General features: G+C 40.0%; 1 protein-coding gene across 1 annotated transcript; it reads left to right on the plus strand.

Annotated features, from left to right (window-relative positions):
• The first annotated feature begins 889 nt into the window (after positions 1-889).
• On the plus strand, positions 890-21808 carry LOC126440363 (proline-rich protein 2-like). The gene is made up of 2 exons (XM_050090652.1): positions 890-1267; positions 21725-21808. The coding sequence occupies exons 1-2, from the start codon at positions 890-892 to the stop codon at positions 21806-21808; spliced, it is 462 nt and encodes a 153-aa protein (XP_049946609.1).
• The last annotated feature ends 1397 nt before the right edge of the window (positions 21809-23205 follow it).

The raw sequence follows: 23205 nt of genomic DNA on the forward strand, positions 1-23205 counted from the left end.
AACTACAAATTATCCTACTGCCCTGTTTTCTTATTTGGTCATGAGAGACTTTCCAATTTGTAATTTGCCTGTGTGTGTGTGTGTGTGTGTGTGTGTGTGTGTGTGTGTGTGTGTGAGAGAGAGAGAGAGAGAGAGAGAGAGAGAGAGAGAGAGAGAGAGAGAGAGAGAGAGAGAGAGAGAGAGATGTATTTTGCACATTTTTGGCCGAGGCTGATGGGTGGCAATAGAGTGGGAGAGAAATGAATTTGACATAACAAAAAATAGCCCTAAAAAGGGGCACTCTTGGTTTATTCATTTCATGTATGTAGGCAGAGAGCAAGTAAAGAGAATGTAATACTCAAAATATTAAATTAAAATAAATTTATTTCAGGTACAAGGATAATGCCAACTAGAACTAGCTCAAATTTCCTTCTCTCATCTTTGATATTTTTCCGTCACCAAGAGATTTTGTGCTGGCTCTCACTGGCAGAACACTGCACAGAAGAACAAGGAAAGAATGTAAAATGTTCTCAGTCCATAACATTTTATCCAGAATGCCTCTATTTCTGACTTCAGTCATGCACCCTGGCACTGAATCTGTGAGGCATTGGACCCATTTGTCAGAAGAAACAACCCCACCGAGGCTTCAAAAAAACCAGTCCAAAAGAGCATCAGCTATAAATGGTGTGTTTCACAGCCAGTTCTCTGTGTGTTCGTGCTACTTACACACACATAATTTCCATTGTGTTCAAGTGAGCAGTCTCTCACAGCCAGTCCATTACATTAATGTCTATCTTGGACAGCTGCAGTTGAATGAGCAGACCTATACACAAGTGAATATTCCTCCTGTAGCATGAATTCCCCTCCACAATATAGCATTCACACTAAATGCAGCAACACTTTCTTAAAAATGTGGGCATACGGACTGCTACTGAGGCGGGGGAAACCGACGCCCCCGGCGGGGGAAACCGACGCCCCCGGCGGGGGAAACCGACGCCCCCGGCGGGGGAAACCGACGCCCCCGGCGGGGGAAACCGACGCCCCCGGCGGGGGAAACCGACGCCCCCGGCGGGGGAAACCGACGCCCCCGGCGGGGGAAACCGACGCCCCCGGCGGGGGAAACCGACGCCCCCGGCGGGGGAAACCGACGCCCCCGGCGGGGGAAACCGACGCCCCCGGCGGGGGAAACCGACGCCCCCGGCGGGGGAAACCGACGCCCCCGGCGGGGGAAACCGACGCCCCCGGCGGGGGAAACCGACGCCCCCGGCGGGGGAAACCGACGCCCCCGGCGGGGGGGACCGACGCCCCCGGCGGGGGAAACCGACGCCCCCGGGAAACTGACAATCGGCTAGTACTACCTGTTGTCACCACTTATTTGCCATTATGTCTGGACCCTCACGGCTGCTAAACTACTGTTTGGTCTTGGTAAGACAACTTATCTGTGAAAAAATACATTTTTTCACATTGCATTCAGATGTAGCTCTGTGGCTGCCAGCCATTGTAACATTTCCTCACTGAGTTCCTGTTTTATAGTGGATCATAGTGCGTGCAGTACAGCTTTCCTTGGCCCTCAACTAACTGCATCATTGGAACTGGGAAGTTGGTCACTCACTACAACTGCTTCGTATCTAGGGGAGGGATTAGTTGGCTCTTACAGGCAAACTATGTGTTATCCTGCTGTGTGCTCAGTATCTTGAGCCAGGCATTCTGCTGATAGTGCCTCCTTCAACAAAATTCTTTAAAATTCTGTTTACAGTAGGGGTAGACTTCTGACATTCCAAAGATTCATCAATCACACAGGTTGATATTTTATCCAAAGTTCCCAATACTCAGGCAACTTCCACTCCCATAGTCACCTTTGGGGTGAATTTGTATAGCTTTAAAAATGCACGTTACTACCCCTTAATATTTGTCATGTCAACACAGGATACATAGAAATTCACGACTCTGCCAGATATGTGACAAGCATGGATGGAAAGCCAAATCATCTGCATACTGCAGACGTTTGCTTAACCTTGCACAGCTTACACTGAGGACAGGCCACATATTTGAACAAAATTTCCTTAAACATTTTTGCCATTTATCAGCATGACAAGAGAGAAATCAGCATTGGACTAATACGCCATTTCTGATGACTAACACCTCTGACAATACCTCAGTTACAGTCATCCACTCACAAGCAGCACCAGAGGAATATCACAGTCAAGCAAACATTAATGGTTTGAGTTGGAGCCAGGGCATGAGTAACGACAACCAAAGGTGTATTCATTTATTTCTTATGTCTGTTACTTGTAATTAGGGTCTCAGTGATGTTCTAAGGCCTTCCATGACATCTTCCACTGATCTGTGCCCGCAACTATTGTTGCTATGATGGTCTAACACAAGACTGCAACTCACCTCGCCATCATCTTCCTTATCTTCCCCTTCTCCCTGTTCCCGTTTTCAAGCATGATATGCAGTACACTAGGACTCCCATACAAGAATAACATTGTGTGATGAAAACCTGAATAGTATTGTAAACCCCGTGAAGAAATTTGATCTCTTTATGCTGTAGAAATGTTTGTGGAAGCGCACTTCACAATGTTGATATTGTGCTGGACTATACACAAGCACTGTAATGGAAAGTGAAGTTATAGTTTGGCACATGTGACAGATGAGATCTGATGGAATATGATCAAATGTTTTGTTGCAACACTTTGCTTACCTAGGCCTGCAACTGGATGATACTGTGAATCATTAGTTTTACTGTTTCTATTCTTTGCCATGAGGTCTGGTTTGTGTTCAAATAATTTTATCAAACTTGGCACCCATTCTACATCTACATCAGTAAAGGCACATAAGTGAGTACTTAAGATGCCAGCATCCAAGTTCAAATGCATCTGGAAGCTTAATTGTTGGCATTCTTTTTTCTGGTAGTTCATAATAGATTATAGTTCATATTCTCTGACAAGTAGCTGACCCAGTAATGTTGATAACTAATTTGATAATGCTGCCTGCCCATTCATTAGAGCTTTAATGGCTGTATGTAGGTGCAAAAGTACATCATTATTTGTTCACACTTTGTCAAAGTACTCTGGGAAATTTTAACCACTGCTTTAAACATTTAAGGATGGTAAGTATTAAGTGTGGTTGTAGTAGTGTGTAATATTTCTTATCATGAACTGTTAAAGGTATCATGTTTCATTCTGTCTTTTAAGAAGAGCTCTTCAAATGTTGCTTTTGTTGTTGGTTATTTTCTCTATCATAAAACATTATAACTTTCATGACTTTAGCTACAGGTAGTTTAATAAACGTATCTGAAACAGAGTGAAGCCCATACACAACAAGAGCAGCTATTTCATTACTCAGACACACAATTCCATTATTTGCATAAATGTCAAAAAAATCTGTCTCTCTTTCTAATGAATTTGCAAAAACAATTAAAAAATGGAAATGTGTAGCTTTGAACTCTGCACCTTCAAGTTACCGTGCAATGCTTCTATCATTTCACCATGGAGAATGGATTTGGGAAGAGCAGGTAATTTTGAGGCCATAACCTTCATTCTAAATCATGCAGAGATATATTTTCAAGCTGCAAAATGAAGAATATGAGTGGCAGTGGAAAACAAAAAACTTGTTGGTAAAACTGGTCTTCCATTCTTAGTTGCTTGAATGGTAGACAGTGAGCACTTAGAATCTGAATGCCAATAAATATACTAAGGCTAAGAGTGTGCTTATGTCAGTCATTTGAAATTTCCGAGAGTCAGGTCCATAACCTATGCAGTTAAGTAAGCGATCACTAGCATGAATACTGAGTTAGTATCAGACACCTCACATTTACCACACCAATGACACTCATCTCCCCAAGATCAATCCCTGGTCTGGTTTTTATGGCACTATTGCCAAATGGTCTGATCTTTCCAGGCTTTTGTCTAATATGGCACAATTGTTTGTTTGCTGATGAGTGTACACTGACCCCTACCTCAGCACCTCAATGCCTCGAGCCATCACAATTCTTCAGAAATGAATTTAACAATACCATGGAAAGCACACAGGCACGACAAAAAAAAAAAAAGAAAAAAACTGTAAGAAAGTGAGCTCTCAGTGAACAAGGCCTCTGTTATATATAGATAACATACACTCACATACTCACGCAAATGCAACTCTCACACACGTGATCACACACTCTGGCAGCTGAAGCCAGGCTGCGAGCAGTTGCACATGATTAAACAGGCAATCACGTGGGGGTAAGGAGGAGGCTGGGACAAGGTGTGGGAGGGTAACAGGGTAGAAGTGAGCAACAGTAGATTGCTGGAGATGACCTGCAGGAGACAGGACATAATAAGGTTAAAGGCAATAGCAAAGAGGGTCACACTCAAAACAGTACCCTGAGGCACACCAACTTCCTGGTAAAGGTGTCTGACAAGGCAGTACCAACATTCCTTGAAAAATCAATACTTTAAAAATACCTGAAGGACATGGGGCATGTGGCCTCAGAAGTGCCACATGTAGAGAGATCAAGAATACCCATCCTTCAGAAGGTGTTTCAGGCATTCTGCAAATTTAAAAACACTGGCAGTGTCTGATATATCCACAGAAAACCATTCGCGACACACGTTGACAAAGTGATGAGATGGTCAGCTGCAGGACGGCCTGATCAAAATCCGCACAGTACAGTGGTCAGTGAATTGCCACACTCTAGTCACTATACCAGCCAGGCATGAATTACATGTTTCATCAGTTTGCAAACACAGCTTGTGGGAGAAATGGGGCAGTAACTAGAAGGAAGGTATTTTTCCGTACTGGGCTTGGGTATGGGTATGGGAATGACAGTGTCTTTATGCTGGCATCTGGTAAACGGCGCCCTCTGCCCAGATGCAGTTGTACATAAGAAAGAGCAAGTGCTTGCCCACAAAAGAAAGGTTTAGGAACATCTGAATGCAAACATCGTCCAGCACTGTGTTGGAGGATCGATAGGAAGTGAGAGCAAGTTCTCGCCCCCTCATACTAAAGGCAGCTTGTAGCACTCGCTAATCTGCCAAAATAAGGGTACTACCCAAGCCTCCTCCACTTGTTTCTGGTGGAGGAAGGCAGAATGATAGTGGGTGGAGCTTGAAATCTCCGCAGAATAGCAGCCCAATGGATCTTGGTCCTGCAGGGCCCATACAACAGATGAGGTAGTGGAACTGTTAGAAGAACTAGTTAAGGAAATCTAGCTAGATTTTTGCTATCCTGAAGGGTGCAATGACACTGTGCATGCAACTGTTCATAATGAATGCAGTTTGCCATCATAGAATGATGGTGAAAAACATGGAGAACACATCTCTGCATGTGAGTTGAGTCACAACACAGCTCAGTCAATCAAGGCACTGCGACATGGCACAGTAAAGATGAAGGGCGAGAATGGAATATTGTGTGGTGGTAATGATGGCATTTGTAAGATACTCTACCTGGCCATCACAACTGGAGAAATTATGTTACTCAAAGGGTGCCAGGGAACAGTAAATCTCGAGTCATCCCTAGAAAGTTGCCATTTGGGTGTGCATATATGTGGGGTAGGAGTCAGAAAATGGATAGCAAATGGTAAATGGTTGCTCGAGTACGTACTAGAGACAGTGATGAGATGATGGGCAAATTGGGCAGTGCAGGAGATTTCCAGATATGGGTAGGAGTGCATGTAGTTAAAAGGAAGATGGGTACTCCCACGATAAGGCAAATGAGGTTAAGGTGACAGAAGTTCAGCCTAGAGGGCACCTCTCTGTCAGGTTCTGGGAGATTTCCAAAGAGAATGGTGTGCATTACAGTCAACGAGCAGCAGAAAGGGGTGAGGGAGTTGGCCAGTAAGCTGGATGAAGAGTGTCCATGACACGGAATGACTGAGGGATGTAAACAGTACATATGGAAAAGTTCAGGAGAGGAATGTAAAACACGGACAGGAATAGCTTCAAGCTGGGTAGTCAGGGAGAAATGTTGACTTTGAACGTCCTTCCATATGAGCAGCATGACTCCCCTCTCTCCTCCTACGATATGGAATGCCATCTTTGGAGAGAGGGAGTCAAAGCAGACTGGGAAGAAATACAAAAGCTCAAATCAGTCAGGAGGATGCAATTTTGTTTCCTGCAGGCAGAGAACTAGCAGAGGCTGCGATTCCAAGAGCAGCTGCAAGTCATCTTTTTGGATTGAAGGCCACTAATATTCCATTGGAATAATGTCATGATTAGGAAGAAGGAGGAGGAGGAAAGAGATGGAGAGGTGGCACCTCAGCGGCCATTCCTGTGTTACATTCTTGACTGCATTTACATAAACTTATGGCTCCTCTTTTTTGGTTTCTTAAACATTTTATTTTATCTGACACATTCCTGACCTTTATGATTTGTGCCACATATTGGTCCTAAACAACAAGATGTATGAAAAAGAAACCACTTACTGGATAAAGGACTGTTTGCCATGGTCATGGGAGCTGGCAAGTAAGTCAATGCAAGATCTGAAAGATCACAAGAATGATCATTCAATTCTGTTTAATATACCAGAGACCTATATTAATGTTACTGAAAGCAAATCCCTAATGACAAAAGTAACTAAACAGTTACTTTGAAATCACACTGCACAATTTGTGATGCACGTGCTTAAGTACACTAAGGTAGTTTTATTGAATTACTAATCAACACGTGTCAAACATAACAAACACTATGACAAGTATACCTCTCAAAGTAGTTTACTTGGTAGTTATTTCACAAGCAGGAAAGTATTTTCAGAAGAGTTTAGGAAGTTTGATAGGCCATGAATGTATGAAGGAGAATGAGTCTGATATCATTCTAGAAAGGTACTTTGAAATGTGTTTGCAATTGCGAGTACCTGTCATTTGTGTTTGTGATATTTGCTCAAAAATGGAGAAATCTCAGTTCCCAACTGCAATCAGTAAGCATTTTAGACAACAGTAAGTGATAAGTGTCAATTTTAAGGAATATTTATTGTCATGTTTAATGAGTATCAACTATGGTGTAACACATCGCTTTGGTAAAGGTGTACATCTCACAATGTCTATAGTACCGATGAACAATGGTCACCACCACAAAGTGATTATTTTTTTTTTAATTCAAATGATGGCTTTAAACTTTTATACCCTTCTCTGTTGTGCATAATGTGGTGTCACCGCCAGACACCACACTTGCTAGGTGGTAGCCTTTAAATCGGCCGCAGTCCGGTAGTATACGTCGGACCCACGTGTCGCCACTATCAGTGATTGCAGACCGAGTGCCACCACACGGCAGGTCTAGAGAGACTTCCTAGCACTCACCCCAGCTGTACAACCGTCTTTGTAGTGATGGTTCACTGACAAAATACGCTCTCATTTGCCGAGACGATAGTTTAGCATAGCCTTCAGCTACCTCATTTGCTACAACCTAGCAAGGGGCCCATATCAGTTACTATTGATATTGTGAATCATGTACCATCAAGACAGACGTTCATCATTAATGGATTAAAGTTAAGTATTCCACCAGCTAAGTCAGTTTTTCTAAATTCTAATTTCCTTGTCCTGTTCCAGACCTCACGCCAGCCTGCGTGAGTTAAAACGCATGCATTTTGGCCTCCTCTAGTAACACCTGCCAACCACAACACACAAAATCTAGTGGAAATTGATGCAGCATATCTGCAGGGTGGGATAACGATAATTAGTTTATCGTTCTTCACAGTTCATGATGATTTCAGTGTTTTATTCTATCATGATGATGATGATACCTGGTTAGGGGGCACTCAATGGCATGGTTATCAGCATCCACACGAATCCCCAAATTTTACATGGTCCAGCCATGCCACTTTCACAAATGATGATGGCAACACAAACAACCAGTCCATGGGTTTATTCCTTGCTGTCTCATTCTTGTTCAGCAATGTGCCTTCCCCCTAGAACTGTCAGCATCATGACAACTGCCATTACATCAGGAGAACGAAGATGAAGTCGAGCTGTCAGTAAGATTCTGTACACTAACCAATGACACATGACTTGACATTAATAATTAAAGAGAGTTACTTGTTTTAAATTAAGAGCCAGTATATGAGTGGTCTTTGAGATATTTTTTGGTTCATTTAGCAAGTAATTTAGACTTGAGATAGCATTTCAGTTAACAGTGCTAAAGAAGTTGCAAAGTTTGTGATGTCAGGAAACAGACTGCCATGGGAGATGCAATGAGACTGAAATGGAGATGAATAGGATATTAATAAAGGAGTTTATTTGATTAAGCAAGTTGGTAGTGTGCAGAGTAGCTCAGAATAGGAGGAAGTATTTTAACGGTTCAAAGCCCTGAGCTGATGAAATATGTCCTCACCCTGGGAGGAGGACAGGAAGCAGTGTGGGGTTCATTACATGCTACAGAACCAAACTTTATATGCTACTGGTGAAAATCACACTTGCTCTGCCAGTCTCATACGTGCATCCACTACTTTCACTCACCTTAGCGATGGGGCGCGTGCCTTCCTCCTCAGCAGGGCCTGATTGACAAAAAAAGAATTTGCGTGTTAATATAATAAATACTTTATCTGCACAAGTAAAACAAACTAGTGATAAACTAAGTGTGTTTCAACATGACCTGATAAAGAACAGAATCAATTGTTTCTATCTTTTAGAAAAAGTACGGATCAGTGTATAATTGAGCATCTAATCTACTCAATTATAAACAACCATCAATATTACCGAGTTCCAGAAAGCCAGAACTTTATTCCGGTTGCACGCTTGCTATCTGAAGACTGGCAGGGACAAATAAATGTTTATTGTCATCATTTCACATAATTATTGATCAAATTTTAAAATCTGCTTAATAAAACATACAATCTTATGTTACACAGTTAACACAGTGTCACGTTTAACATTTAGGAACTGTGTGTAAGCTTGTTTATGCACCTTCACTAATTGCATTCATGTACCGACATTATATTCATCCAGTATTTGGCAATGAGAGCACTTGGTGTTTTGCAGAAAACTTCACCATAATTTTAAATTATGATGAATTTCTCTCACAGATACCCCACAGAAAGTAATAGCAAAAATGTTTATCACTTACCACATTTTTGCTGTTTGTGCAGTAATAATGCCACATCAAACACATTCAATGTAACACTCCTTTCTTTACTTACAGATGGGTACAAGTAGTGAGGAGAATGAGTGGCAGGTGAGGCAGATTATTTCTCAGGTGGATTTTTTGTAGAGGTGAGACAGAAAGAAAATCTGATGCGTATGGGAACAGGATGGATTAGGAGACATAATAGGAATGAGGTGGAAGTGGGTGGAGTAGCATCTGGCTGGTGTTTTACAATTCTGCCTTATGCCACAGAACAGAGGTATGTCAGTTGCTGGCATCTGAACAGGCTTGAAACTGAAACTCACCCTCAGTGCAGCGGATCTTGCCAATGACAGCCACTGCACGGTTTCCACCCTGGAGCCATGCGACACTGGACAACTTAACAGTATTTCTCCACTACATAGCCTTTGTAGGGGAATGTGCAGTGGCTCACTAGCCAACCCAAGTTCCAGACTCGACATCAACTATCTACTTTGGAATGCATGACTATATTAATAAGAATGCGGCCCACAATATTGGCATTGCCAGTGCTACCTACAGCAGTGTTTGTCAGTTGTTACAGACAGAGTGCTCAACTGGAAGCTTCAAGAATAGTTTTCATATTAGTGGCAATCTTTTCATGCATCAGGGCATTCTCTTCCTTGCCTTCATCAGAAGGTTGTTTCATTTGCTTCATGTTGGCATGTACCATCTGTGCCACAATGAAACACTCTTCCTCTTGTCCACTCAGGAACATCTCTCTTCTAGTGCTTTTATAATTCCTTTTTTGTCTCTGGAAGCTTTTTACCAGTGTCTTGTCATCCATTAGGTAGCCTTCATCTCTGTGTTCAAGTGCTTCTGCATAGTGTTTGAATGGTTTTGCTCCGTGTTCAAATGCCTTGTGGCACTTCTTTCTTTCATCCTGGTATCTTTCTGCCTGCACCATTCCACATCATCATACCTCCTTACTGATGTCTTGGCCCAATTTCTGTATTTTTCTTCCAGGTGTGTGCCTCATGGTTGACACTGCCATCTCCTCCATGGGGATGACAGTTCATACTTTTGGCTGCTGTTACAGTCAAGACTTTTCCTCTGAGCACAGCAACATTGGAATCTAGGACATCATCAGTGCAGCTTGCAGTGCTCAGCTTAGCTCATATTAGTGACAACCTTACAGCATATCAGGAGTATTTTTATGTTGCTTGCACTAGGAAGCTGTTTCACTTGCCCAACATTATCATGTGCCTTCTGTGTTGCAATGATGTTCTAATGTTCATGGCTACCTGAGCACATCTCTCTCCTTGTGCATGGATCATCCACATTAGGTGGGACATATGACCACGAGTGTGGGTGGCAGATGGGGCAAGGCAGCTCCCTGCTGGACTCCCTGTAGAGAGGTGAGGCAGAAAGACGAACAGATTGGTCTGGGATCAAACTGTAGTGAAAGTCTTGATGGGAAATATTTTATGAACAAAGGTACTGGCACCAGAGACAAATCTAGTGAAGAGGAAGTGATACTGTATTATCAGCCATTCTCTCCAAAAGCATTGACACATTCATCCCACATGCTTCAGTTGTTTTCACTCTACTATACACTCCCAGCACCTTCATTTCAGAGGTGATCAGCTTTCATATGTTATAAAGTAGATCATAGAAACCTTATTTCTGCTGACTGTATTCTTCATAACCACCCTCCCCGTAATTCAAAAGACAGCTCCATAAATAATTGTAAACAATTAATTCCAAGAAACTATTGAGACATTCAAGACAAAATAAGGAAAAGAAAACAAATGTCTCCAGTACACTATCTCATGAGAAAGAAGAAAAACAGTACATCAAGAGAACAGTATCTGTACATTTGTGGTGGTAGATTTCCAACTACAGTCACGATTTTGATATGATTTTCATTAATAAAGACATGCATTAATTTTAGTTACAAGACACAGACATCAGTTTTCTTCAAGAATGGGTTATCAGTGAAAATACATGTCAAATAGTATATACCTAGCAAATAATGTAACAAAGATAAATAATATCTACACTGTCTTTGCCATCCACAATTAAGCCAAAGATAGGAAGCTCCTTCTACAAAACATACTGTACTCACTTCTGTACCAACAAAGAAAAAAACCACATTCTAGCATCACCTGTCAGCTTCTGGGTTCTAATTGTACATAAACTGAACAACAGATCACAGTACACAATGAAATGGGACATTCCTATGGTTATGCAGATTCTGAAACAAACATTTTGGCAGGACCTTTATGTCTGATTGACCACAGAAAGGTTAAGGGAGCCCCTGAAAATGTTAGTATCAAATAACTTATGGTAGTACTGAACGCATCAGCTATGACCATTTATAAACTAGATTCACACCCAAATATTTCCATTTAAGTTACTACCATAATAGGTTGTACAAAAAGGTTCAGTTTTGAAATACAAATCATCCTCTGTTTCTTCTACTCACATCATTCATTCATTCATTCATTGGAGTACCACTGTTTGATTAAGCCTCTTCCCTGGCTTCTCCTGGTATTCTGGTCTCAAGCTACAGGCATTGCAGCTTGTAGTCCATGTAGCCTGATATCCACTCAATGCCTCTCACCAGACTGTCACCTCAATGTTCCCCCCACTCACCTCTCTAGGATAGGAGCATGTAATTGTCTTATCCTATCTGTCACTCACTCCATCACTACATTTGTCACTCATCTCCACTACCTCCCCACTACGTCTCCTACTCCTGCCTGTTCCCTGTCCATTTTTCTGTTTCCTTTTCCCTCCCTGTAATTCTCAGCACACATATTTCCACAGCTATATAGGTAAACTTTGTATTTCTGTAAGTCAGTAAATACTCGCCCCAAATCAAAGTCCTCAATATTCAAAAACATAAATATAATAAAATATATTGTGATTTCTGGATTCTAATTAAATTTTGTATGGTGGACTGACTAAGGGGTTGCAGAAATCACATAGATAAGAACTATAAACCCACTATCCAATCAAAATACCTGGGCACCCTTATGTAACGGGCAACTGAGCATTTTAATTCAATGAGAGGTGGAGCAACTATTATAGGAAGTGAAATGATAATTAAATGGACACCCTAGCTGCAAACAGGCGGTGATGTACTTCATTGGGGAAATGTTGAAAATGTGTGGCCCGACCGGGACTCAAACCCGGGATCTCCTGCTTACATGGCAGACGCTCCATCCATTTAATCATCATTTCATTTCTAGCAAAGCTGCATGGTTATCCATGGCAATTGTTCTTTCGGCAACAGATACTGCCATCATACATATTATAGGAAGTGGCAGGTAATACTGTTTTGTAAGCAGAATTCATCAGTCAGGGATCTGAGTACACTGAACATGGACTTTTCTTTGCATTACACCTGAATAATTAACACAGGGATGAATTTCAGCCCTTCCAAACTTGCCCAAGTCAGCTGTCAGCGATGTGACAGTTAAGTGAAAATGTGAAGGAACAACCAATGCTACATGAAGTCCAGGCACACACAGTATGCTGATGGACAAGTGCTTCTATCATTGTGGTAGGAAATAGTAAAAACCAGCTTGCAGTTAGCTGCTGCAGTCACTCTTCAGTTTTGAAGTGCAGCTAGGAGCCCGCTAAGGAAATGGCTGTGTACAGGGAGTTAGAAAAACTGGTTACAGTGGCTGAGCAGCTTCTGGAAACAACATTTCTGTTCAACATAAAGTCACACTGACTGTAGCATAAAAACCCATGACTGCTGTTGAGTGGATGAGTGGAAACGAGATTTGGAGTGACAAACAGTGCTATACTCCGTGGGTATCTGACGGAAGAATTTGAATAGAGTGACTACTCAGTGAACATTATCCGCCATTAACTCTACTGCCAACAATGCAGTGCAGAGCAGGCAGTGTAACAATATGCAATTTCTCCTCTTTAACTTGTTCTCCCCTTATTGTACTTCAGGATATGATAAATGCAGAAGGGTAAGTACATATTTGACAGTATTGTGTACAATACACAGCAGAGGAACAGTTCACAGACAACGACCAATTTGATCAGCTCAACACTTGTACCTCTCATGGATCAGCATTGTTAGGCAAAGGCTTATAACCAGTGGCATTCCTGAAGAAGGCTTGCCTGCCGATGTTCCAACCTGAAAGCAATGGATCGTCTTAGGGATTAGTTATAAATGGCATTTTCACTCCATACCCTGTGTCCAATATTTCTACCTTGTCTGGTATCAGCTATTAAGGAAGAATGGGCTGGCATCCACCCACAGAGATTTCGAAATGTCAAAGTGTCCCCAGAAGAGTTCAAGTCCCCATAAAGGAGAACACAAAATCTTAATGTCCACTAATAGGTGTCCAGATACATTTGATTCTCTAGTGTACAGAGCAGGAATGTAAGCCTGCCACAGTGGGCTCTTACTCTTACTCACCAGGTGACTTCGCTGCACCTGCAGTACTGGGTCCAGCCTCTGGTGACCGTAGCTGCTGCTGTTCTGCACTGCCTACTATTGTACACACAGAGAGTAAAACGTCTTTTAAGTACTTTATGTACTGCTTTAGTTAAGGCTGCAATTACGTGTAAATTTACTCTTACTCACCAGGTGACTTCACTGCACGTATGTCCTCAGCCCCAGTACTGGTTCCAGGCTTGGGTGTCCGCAGCCGCTGTGGTTCTGCACTGGATACTATTGTACACACAGAGAGGAAAACATCTTTCAAGCACTTTATGTTCACTTTAGGGACATTCTCTTAAATTATGGCTGCAATTGAGGGTAAATTTGCGTATTTTATCAAGGACAATGATGTACTGAGGATATAACCAATCTCTGAAGCCATAGTTACAAAAAGAAATCCACATTCATGGCATATAGGAAAAAAAAATTTTTAAAAACTTTGGACTGTGTTCACTGGGCGCCATGTTCACAGACTGTGCTTGTACGTACCACTCCAGAGGAGAGATGCACATATCAATGACTTCTTATCAATGAATGCCATTTTGAAAGAAGTTTTGTGTACACATTATGAAAAGAGCAATAGAAAACAACATGTCAAACATAAACGTACAGATATTGTTCATTAGTGTTATTTCTATTTTGTGTGTGGTGACTTACATCAGGGGACAATATGCACCTTCAGCACTATACAGCTATCGCAGCAGCTTTGGGTGCCAAACTACATGTGTTAAAATAAGTATTCTGTGGGGTCACCACACTGTCCTGTAAAGCAATAGGCTGCCGAAGGAGTTATTTCAACAACTGATGTATGTTGTGAGACACAGAAGAGGAACCTTCAAAATTATTGCGAGTGTCTCTTTTATACTGAATGAAGGTGATCTTTTAGTGTAGTTCATGAGTGTGATGATGAAGGGAATAAATAATTTGTTAAGTCAAAAGTGACATAGTAAGTTATTTATATAAATGTGATGCGTCAAAGGCATCAATTTTGAATTTTAAAGTAATTATAACAGAGTTTGAGAAGAAGTATAGAAGATAAGGTACAGAATATAATACATCATTGTATTAAATAATTACACCACATGACACCTGACTGCAGTGTTAGGGGACAAACGACATGAAAGGGAAGCTGTGTTGACAGAGGAGTGAGACAAGTGTCAGAGTCCTTCACAACTGAGTAAGCGAGCACAAAATGTGAGATCAGGAGACCACAGCCTAACTTGATAGGCTGCCCACCCCACCTGTCATAGACATGCACAGAAGTTGTGACTGAGCCTTATACAATGTACAGATATAGTTTAAGTCCTTTTGGTCACACATATTATAAACTTGCCAGTCAGTACTATAGGCAAAATGTCAAAGGTGGTGGTGTATGCATTTATCTAAATCCCAAGCTTAAATTTAAGTTAAGATATGAGGCTAAACCATTAATCATAGAAAAGAAAGTAATTGTTGCAGCAATTTGCAGATCACCATCTGGAGATACTGAAGTCTCTCTTAAGAATTTGGAAGAAATGCTAGACATTTTTCTCAAATGAGAACTCTGCCATAATTCTTTGTGGTGACTTTAATATTAATCTATTGGTCCAGAGTTCAGTAAAATACAAGTTTTTAGACATACTAAAAGCTTCAACTTGTTTCCCCACGTATCAGCTCCCACTAGAACAACAGATTCCAGTGAAAGCCTAATAAATAACATCTTCTCAAATGTGGTCACACATGAAGTTGCAGTTACAAATGTGAATATAGGATTATCAGATCATAATGCACTAACCTTTAATCTCACTGCAACTCCCAAGGAGGGGAAAATAAAAAGGAGTACAAACGATTTTTCTCTACTGAAAATTGTAATCAGTTCAAAAATAATGTTAAAAATGCAGTTTGGCCAGAGGTCTTGGCACAAACAAACACAAAAGATGCTTACAATACATTTGCTTCCACTTTTATGGCATACTTTGAAATGTGCTTCCCAAAAAAGCTTTTGAGTTACAGATCATCTGGATCCAAAGGGACCTGGAGTACATCCGGAATTAAAACATCAAGTGAAACCATGATATTACTAAGTTTAAAGTTAAAAACATGTCATGATCAGCAGTTTGTTGAGTATGTGAGAACATACAAACAGACTTACCGCAAAGTAATATCAAAAGCAAAATTATTAAGTAATGATAGATTAATAAGGCAGGCTAGTAACAAGTCCAGAATGATGAGGTAAAAAAAAAGAAAAAAATTTGGGTCAAACTAAAGAACAGGAAATCCATCTTAAAAATAATGAAAATATCCCCATAGAAAAAACGCCATGGCAAACAATGTAAACAATTATTTTGTTAATATTCCCCTTACTTTAAGCAACAATTAACAGTGATGTCTCCAATGGTAAATACCAGCATGATGGCAATCCCATCAGACGAGCATTAAGTTCTAAAAGTCATTAAATGCTTGAAATCCAAATTGTCCTCTGGTTTGGATGATGTACCTGTATCAATAATTAAAAAATTGCTCCAAGTGTTGTCGAACCTATAGAGCACATAGCAAACTTGTCCCTTAGTGAAGAGATATTTCCGGATAAAATAAAATCTCTAAAGTGATACCTCTACACAAAAATGGTGACAGACATAAAATAGAAAATTACCAACCTATATCTCTCCTCCCATACTTCTCCAAAATACTTGAGGAATTTATGAAAATCAGGGTTACAAAATATCTAGAAAAACATAAACTAATAAATAACAGTCAACATGGCACAGTACAGAAACAGCCATATTGCACAGAAATAGTAAGAAATTTTGAGTCAAATAAACAGGTTGTTGGAATTAATCTAGATTTAGCCAAAGCCTTCAATACTGTGAACAATGTAATATTACTAGGGAAACTTGAAGCAATATGCATCAGGGGTACCGTTAAAAATTGGTTTGAATCCTATCTGCAAAACAGGTCACAAGTTGTTGAGCTGAGGTCATCCAAGAATCTTCACAATTTTAAACCCATATCTGAACCAAAACAAATTTAAATAGTTGTTTCTCAGGGCAGCATTCTGGGCCCATTGTTATTTCTAGTTTGTATCAATGACATACAGGCTCCAGACAGCCCAGCCAAAATTCTACTATTTGCAGATGACACGAGTATCGTAATTAGTGATAAAAAAGAATCACTGTGTACTACAGCAGAAAAAATGCTCTCATACATACAGCCATGGTTTTATTCAAAAAGGGCAAACATGCTCCAATGTATTTACATCAGAGACAAAAATGGTAAAATAGGTCTAAGCAATAACCACACATGTAAATTACTAAGAAAGTACTTTGATCAATTTTTGAACTGTAGATAACTGAATTGTTACCTAGAATTTCCAGATATTTGAGGAAAACATGGAAGCAGATCTACCACCTACAGCAAACAAACAAATAACCAAACAAACAAAAACCCTGAAAAACAACAAAGCCAGTGGAGAAGAAATAAAATCATCTCAACCATAACTGGTGTCAAGCAGAAATGACAACTAACCTTCAGATTATGTCTGAAGAAATATGGGAAACTGAAAATATTCCAGAAGACTGGAAAGTGGCTCCTATCCATCCTGTGCACAAAAAAGTCATAGGCATTATCTAAATAATTGCACAGGTATGTTTCTGTTGCCAGTGGGCTGTATTATATTTTTAACAATATTACTAAACAAGGTAGAAGTAACACTTGACAGCCATTTGGGAGAATATCAAAGTGGATTTAGAAAGATCGAATTTTCAACTTTTAGCCCATACGAATTTTAAGACATAGTTTTAACATTTACAGGTTTTAGAAAAGCATTTGATTGACAGGTAAACAGTGGGTAAAGTGACTCAAGAACTTGGCATTACACTAAACTAGCAAACCTTATTCGTGAAACACCCACACACTGAAGCATAAATAAAGTTTTGGTGTGAAACACCTAAGGCATCCCAATAAACAGGTGAAATGCAGGGTGACAACATGTTTCCACACCACCTCAACTGCATCTTAGAGGAAATAGTAAGATAATTGAAACAAAAGGCAAAGAACATAAGCTGTCACAATGAGACTGGAGACTTCAGGAAAAAGAGATACTGAAATTCAGTGTCTAGTATTTGCAAATGATTACGCCATTCTTTATAAAAATATAACAAATTCAGAAATACAAATCAACCTCTTAGAAGGAATACCTAACAAAGCAGCTTTAAAAGTTTCTGTAGGAAAAATGTTTTAGGGCAAACATAAAAAAATGACCCAGAAATCCTAGTAACAGATAATGCACAGATAAAGAGGGTTTATAAATTTAAATATTTGGGAGGAAAGATTCAAGGCAATGGCTTCAAAAATATTAGCTGTAGACAAAATAGTATGTAAAATGGATAAAGCATATGATATAAACATGAACATTTACAACAAGGTGTGTGTGTCTAAAAATTTGAAAATACAGCACTACAGCACAGTAGTAAAACCAGAATGTCTCTATGCAAGTGAATGTTTAATGTTGAATTATGAGTTACACAAACTTCAAGTCCTAGAATTAAGAATCATTTGAAAAATACTCAGGCTGCTAGGAAATCCATGAGCAGATTGTTAAGAATCTTTGGGACAAGATGTCAACAACAGGACAGATTCAAGTAGTTAGGAAAGATTTGGAAAGAAATACAAGAAAAAGACCCAGCAGAATGATAGGATTTCAAGAAGAAAGTGTTGCAAATGGAAGCATTCCAAGGCAGGAAGAAGAAGAGGAAGACAGGGTCAGAATGGTCTGAGGAAGAAAAAAGGATAGATAGTGAAGACGAAGGAAACCTGGAAGAAGAACAAAGGAGGAAGCATTGAAATTAGTATGTGGTCATTAGATACTCCAAACAGAAAAACAAAAAGAAGAAGAATGTCTGTGATGTCATTAATATGAAACATCAATATCAAGGGCCCCACACACTTCCTTGGAGCACATCTACAGTTACATCTACAATGTTCCATACAGTTCTATGCAGTGTCCTATGTACCGATATATCTTCAGCCTTGTCACGAAGCTCATTTCATTTGTACATATTTTTTATTTAAACCACCCACCATCAATGCATTATGATGTTGGTACATCATTAGAACATTAAATGTTGGGAGCAAAAACAGAGAGACATCTTAAGTGAACACTGTGCACTGTGTTATTGTTACTTATGCAGCCGATACCAATAATGTAAGAGTGAGCACACAATGTATGCTTTAAGTCAGCCTTTCCCATCATTGTGTTTTGTGTTGTTGGGGGCATTACATGTGATCTAAGACAAGTTCATATGCCTAGGGATCAAAGGATACAGTTGTCTTTTCCACCATTTTTACGAAGTACATTACCTTGTTCTCACTTAATGTGGACACATTCTTTTAGGTAAATTGTCATTCTATGAATATTATGTTGACACAAAGCACTGCTACATTTTAATTTAAAATGGCTAAGTCGGCAAAATGAGAACAGTGGAGTTTATGAATATGTGGTTTCAATGGTAACGTTTTCACCATGTATGGGGATAATGCCATGGGACAGAGCATGGCAAGGAAAGATATTCTAATTTAAAGGATGAGTGTTTTGACATTATTGACCCTCCATTTTCAGAAAGACCTTCAGCATTTGATGAAGATCGTCTGGATGCATTAATCCACGATGATGCACATCATTGCACTCAAGAACCAGAAAATGTGATGAAGTATGACCATTCCGTCACTGTGCAGCATTTGAATACAAAGGAGAAGGTTCAACAATAAATCATACGGGTACCACATGCCAAACCATATAAATCAGTGGTTGGCCGTATGTACATTACCCTCTTGCTTGTTCTTGATTAGTGGGTGAATACCACTGACCATTTCTAACCTGTATTGTTATTGATGACTAGAAATTTTGTTTTTATGCTAATGTAAGAGAAAGAACGGAAAGGAATGTATTAGTCCAAACAGAGCAGCAGTGCCACATAGACATTTGAGCATCCACACAAGATAATGTTATGGATATTGTGCAGAGGTCCGGTGTTAGAATATTGCTGCGGGGTGTGGGAGCCTTACCAGGTGGGATTGATGGAGGACATCGAAAGGGTGCAAAAAAGGGCAGCTCGTTTTGTATTATCTCGTAATAGGGGAGAGAGTATAGCAGATATGATATGCGAGTTGGGATGGAAGTCATTAAAACAAAGACGTTTTTCATTGCGGCGAGATCTATTTATGAATTTTCAATCACCAACTTTCTCTTCTGAAAGCGAAAATATTTTGTTGAGACCAATCTACATAGGTAGGAACGATCATCAAAATAAAATAAGAGAAATCAGAGCTCCAATAGAAAGGTTTAGGTGTTCGTTTTTGCCATGCGCTGTTAAGGAGTGGAATGGTAGAGAGATAGTATGATTGTGGTTGGATGAACCCTTTGCCAAGCACTTAAATGTGAATTGCAGAGTAATCATGTAGATTTAGATGTAGGTGACCATGTGGTGTACTACGAGTTGCTTGCATGAGGTGAAACTTTCCTGTTGGTATTTATTGTCAACAACAGACATCTTGCAGATATAGTTCCAGAAAAACATCCAGGAAGACTGTGTGAAGTGGTGCTATTCCACAGTAACAGTCACCAGCATTCTGCTAGACTGGCAACAAACACTATAGAACAACTGGGTTGAGAAGTCATTTTGCACCCACCCTTTTCATCTGATCTTGCACCCTCAGATTTCATCTTCTCTGCTCTCTGTTCAATGATCTTGACATACTTCCTTTGGAGTGAAAATACACTTTGAACATGGCTTTTTGCTACAAAACCACATGATTTCTACAGTTGTGGATCCAGAAAGTTATCCCAACAGACTGAAGTGAACAGCGAAACAAATTATATTATTTATGATGATTTAAGTCTCCAGTATGTATTGTCTGACTTTCTTAACTTGTAAGAAACACTACAGTGTTATGCATCAGCCTAAGACGTTCGATTGGCCATGAAAGGGTTAATCTGGAAATAAGCAGTAAAAGGCTAAGCCAGGAATTACATTGTTGCGTTCTGTCCCTCTGCCAACCAGATAAATTGTCATAAACCTGCAGGCCAACTGCGTGAGGAGTTGTGGTGGACAGATTTAATGCAAATGTCATAGAGGTGATGGGGTGGCAGAGGGTGTAACATAGGAGGTACAGGTACAGGTACAGGTACAGGTACAGGTACAGGTACAGGTACAGGTACAGGTACAGGTACAGGTACAGGTACAGGTACAGGTACAGGTACAGGTACAGGTACAGGCTAGTACTGAGGGAAGGATTGTGAAACTTAAGTTAAGGGGAACTCCAAAATTTTCAAATTAGGGAAGCTGGTATGGGAGTAGAGGGGGCGAGAGGAGTATGAGATGGGTCTCGAGAATGCAGTACACAAGTTGTGAAGCCACCAACAAGTCAGCCACCTTGTACTCAGTAGCATGTTGTCACCGGGTAGTCAACAACACTCTTGGCAGGCGGGGGATTGAGAGTAACTGTGGCACCCAGATGGGTCAGGCTATTTCACACATCAGTCAGGTGGCAAAATTCATTACTACTTATCGTAGTGTGCCTATTTGTAATGTTTGCTTAACATTACAATGACAAATTTCTAAATGTCAATTTGGTACTTAAAAATTTGTCTTTTTTCTCTTTGACCACATTTCCCTCACAATTTACCACAGTACACATTTTCAATGCAACTGCACATTTGTAACCAATCTTTCGTAGTTACAATAACACCGCCAATTTTCAGTATGAATTATGTATGACATAATTAACATCCAGTGTTAAGTTATAGTATAGAGTTTTTAAAAACTGTTTCACAAAAATTATTTAGCACACCACCAATGGAATATTAATGTCAAAGAAAAAGATGAAAAATAAAGTACCACATAATAAAATATTAAAGTCGTAACTTTAATGTGTAATTAAGCTACTGAAGAAAGCAAATATCTCACCTGCCAACAGCTCCTCCATCCTCAACTTCTGCGGCATCTGCAAAAATATTAAGAAGCTGAATAACTTTACATCAACAGAATTTGAGTGTAAATCAAACATCTTGATATGTGGCAGTGGTTGTCTTCTCACTGCACATGCTCATTTTAATGTCAAGAAGTTGCTAAATTAAAATAGTGATGGAGATAAGGAATCAGGTGCTGTGGCATGTACATACATGTGGAATTTTATAAAAGTGAGATTGATGAAAACTGCATAATGATCCAAGTGAAGAACCACAAAATATTTTAATTTTAATTGTCTGAATTCATTACAGCTGCCATATACAGCCACTGTCACAGAGAAGGACAAAGGTGCCCACAAAAAGCAAGGCAACATTGGTGTTTGGAGGCTGGTGTAAGGACACTGCCAGTGACCGAAATAATGGTACAGCTTAGTTTGCTGGAATGAACACCCCTCATGAAAGGGGAAAGGAATAACAGACCATTATAAAATTACAGATTGTCACAGTTAGGAGATAGAGAAATTATGTCATGTACAATTCTGTTAGTGTTTCCATTGGATTTCAAGTTACTGAGAACCAGCAGATCCCAAAGTGATGAGCCACAGCAGTTCACGTAGCACACGTCGCAAATGACATGCCATGTAGTGTAGCAGAGTTGTGGCTGCTTACAACTATGTGACTCACTTTCTTTTGTATTAGTAGTGTGATGTTGATAGGAAGCCATAAAGGCCACATGAATACCGAGAATCCTGATCGAAACACTTTAAACTATCTGCAAGTACTGTAATGACTGCATACCTACAAAACTGGAGGACACTGGCCTCAACAATACATTATGATTTTATGAGCTTTTTCTATTTAGGGGTGTACTAACCTGTTCCAGAGTGTTGTTGTGTTAGAGTAATTCTTCATCAAAGTTCATATTTTGGATTCCAACATGCTAATAGCTGCCCCAGTGGTAAGGAGGTTTAATGTGTCGAGGGTATGCCCACAGATACTTAACATGCGTGGCCAGCACATAAGTTTTCATTTCAATTGAGTCACACTACCCTGTTAGGGAGCTTCTTACAGATGCAAGCAGTTTGTTCTAGGTACATTGTTGGTTAGGGTTTGGATAGTTATTTTCTATGTATTTTGTGTTTATTAGCACATGCTCAGTTAGCCGCCAAACTACACTGAATAGCTCTTGTTGTTCACACTGCTACAGCAGACTGCAATGTGATTGAAATATAGCACTGTAGGCATCCAAATCGCTATTGATGGCATTCTCCTGTAAAAATGCATCGGTGGCAACTGGCATCAGTGTATCAGCCTCACTGATTTGTACCTGTACACACAGAACAAGTGAGACTTGTGTGTTTCATAGTGAATGACTAGTGGAAGCCACTTCATACTGTGGACAGTGTTAAGGTGATATGCAGAAAAGTATATCTAATTTACAAAGAAGATAGTGTAGGTGTCTTGAAGTGTACTATGTGACATTGGTAGCAATGATATATGGCATCATAAATCACAAATACTGTAACAGCCTAGCACATGTTCATAGCAACACTGCAGAGAGCAACAATGACAGCATGAAGAACCAGCATAAAGGTGTGGGAGTTTAAACAATTGGAAAATTTTATATCCAGCAACTAAAGGAACTATATGCCAATTTGGATACACAGCTTAACCAACAAAACTATCATCAACAAGTGTGGTACTCAGTACTGATGACTTAACATCAGGCATTCCTGTCAGGGACTGCTGTTACAACTTTTACAAGAAACTAATGTAACATTTACACAAAATCC

The sequence above is a fragment of the Schistocerca serialis genome, unplaced genomic scaffold (assembly GCF_023864345.2).
Source record: "Schistocerca serialis cubense isolate TAMUIC-IGC-003099 unplaced genomic scaffold, iqSchSeri2.2 HiC_scaffold_1362, whole genome shotgun sequence".
NCBI classification, from domain to species: domain Eukaryota; kingdom Metazoa; phylum Arthropoda; class Insecta; order Orthoptera; family Acrididae; genus Schistocerca; species Schistocerca serialis.

Coding starts and splice junctions, on each gene's coding strand:
- LOC126440363 (XM_050090652.1), top strand. CDS start 890: ATGTGGGCATACGGACTGCTACTGAGGCGGGGGAAACCGACGCCCCCG. Junction 1,268..21,724: donor GGGGGAAACCGACGCCCCCG/GCGGGGGGGACC, acceptor AATTCATTACAG/CTGCCATATACAGCCACTGT.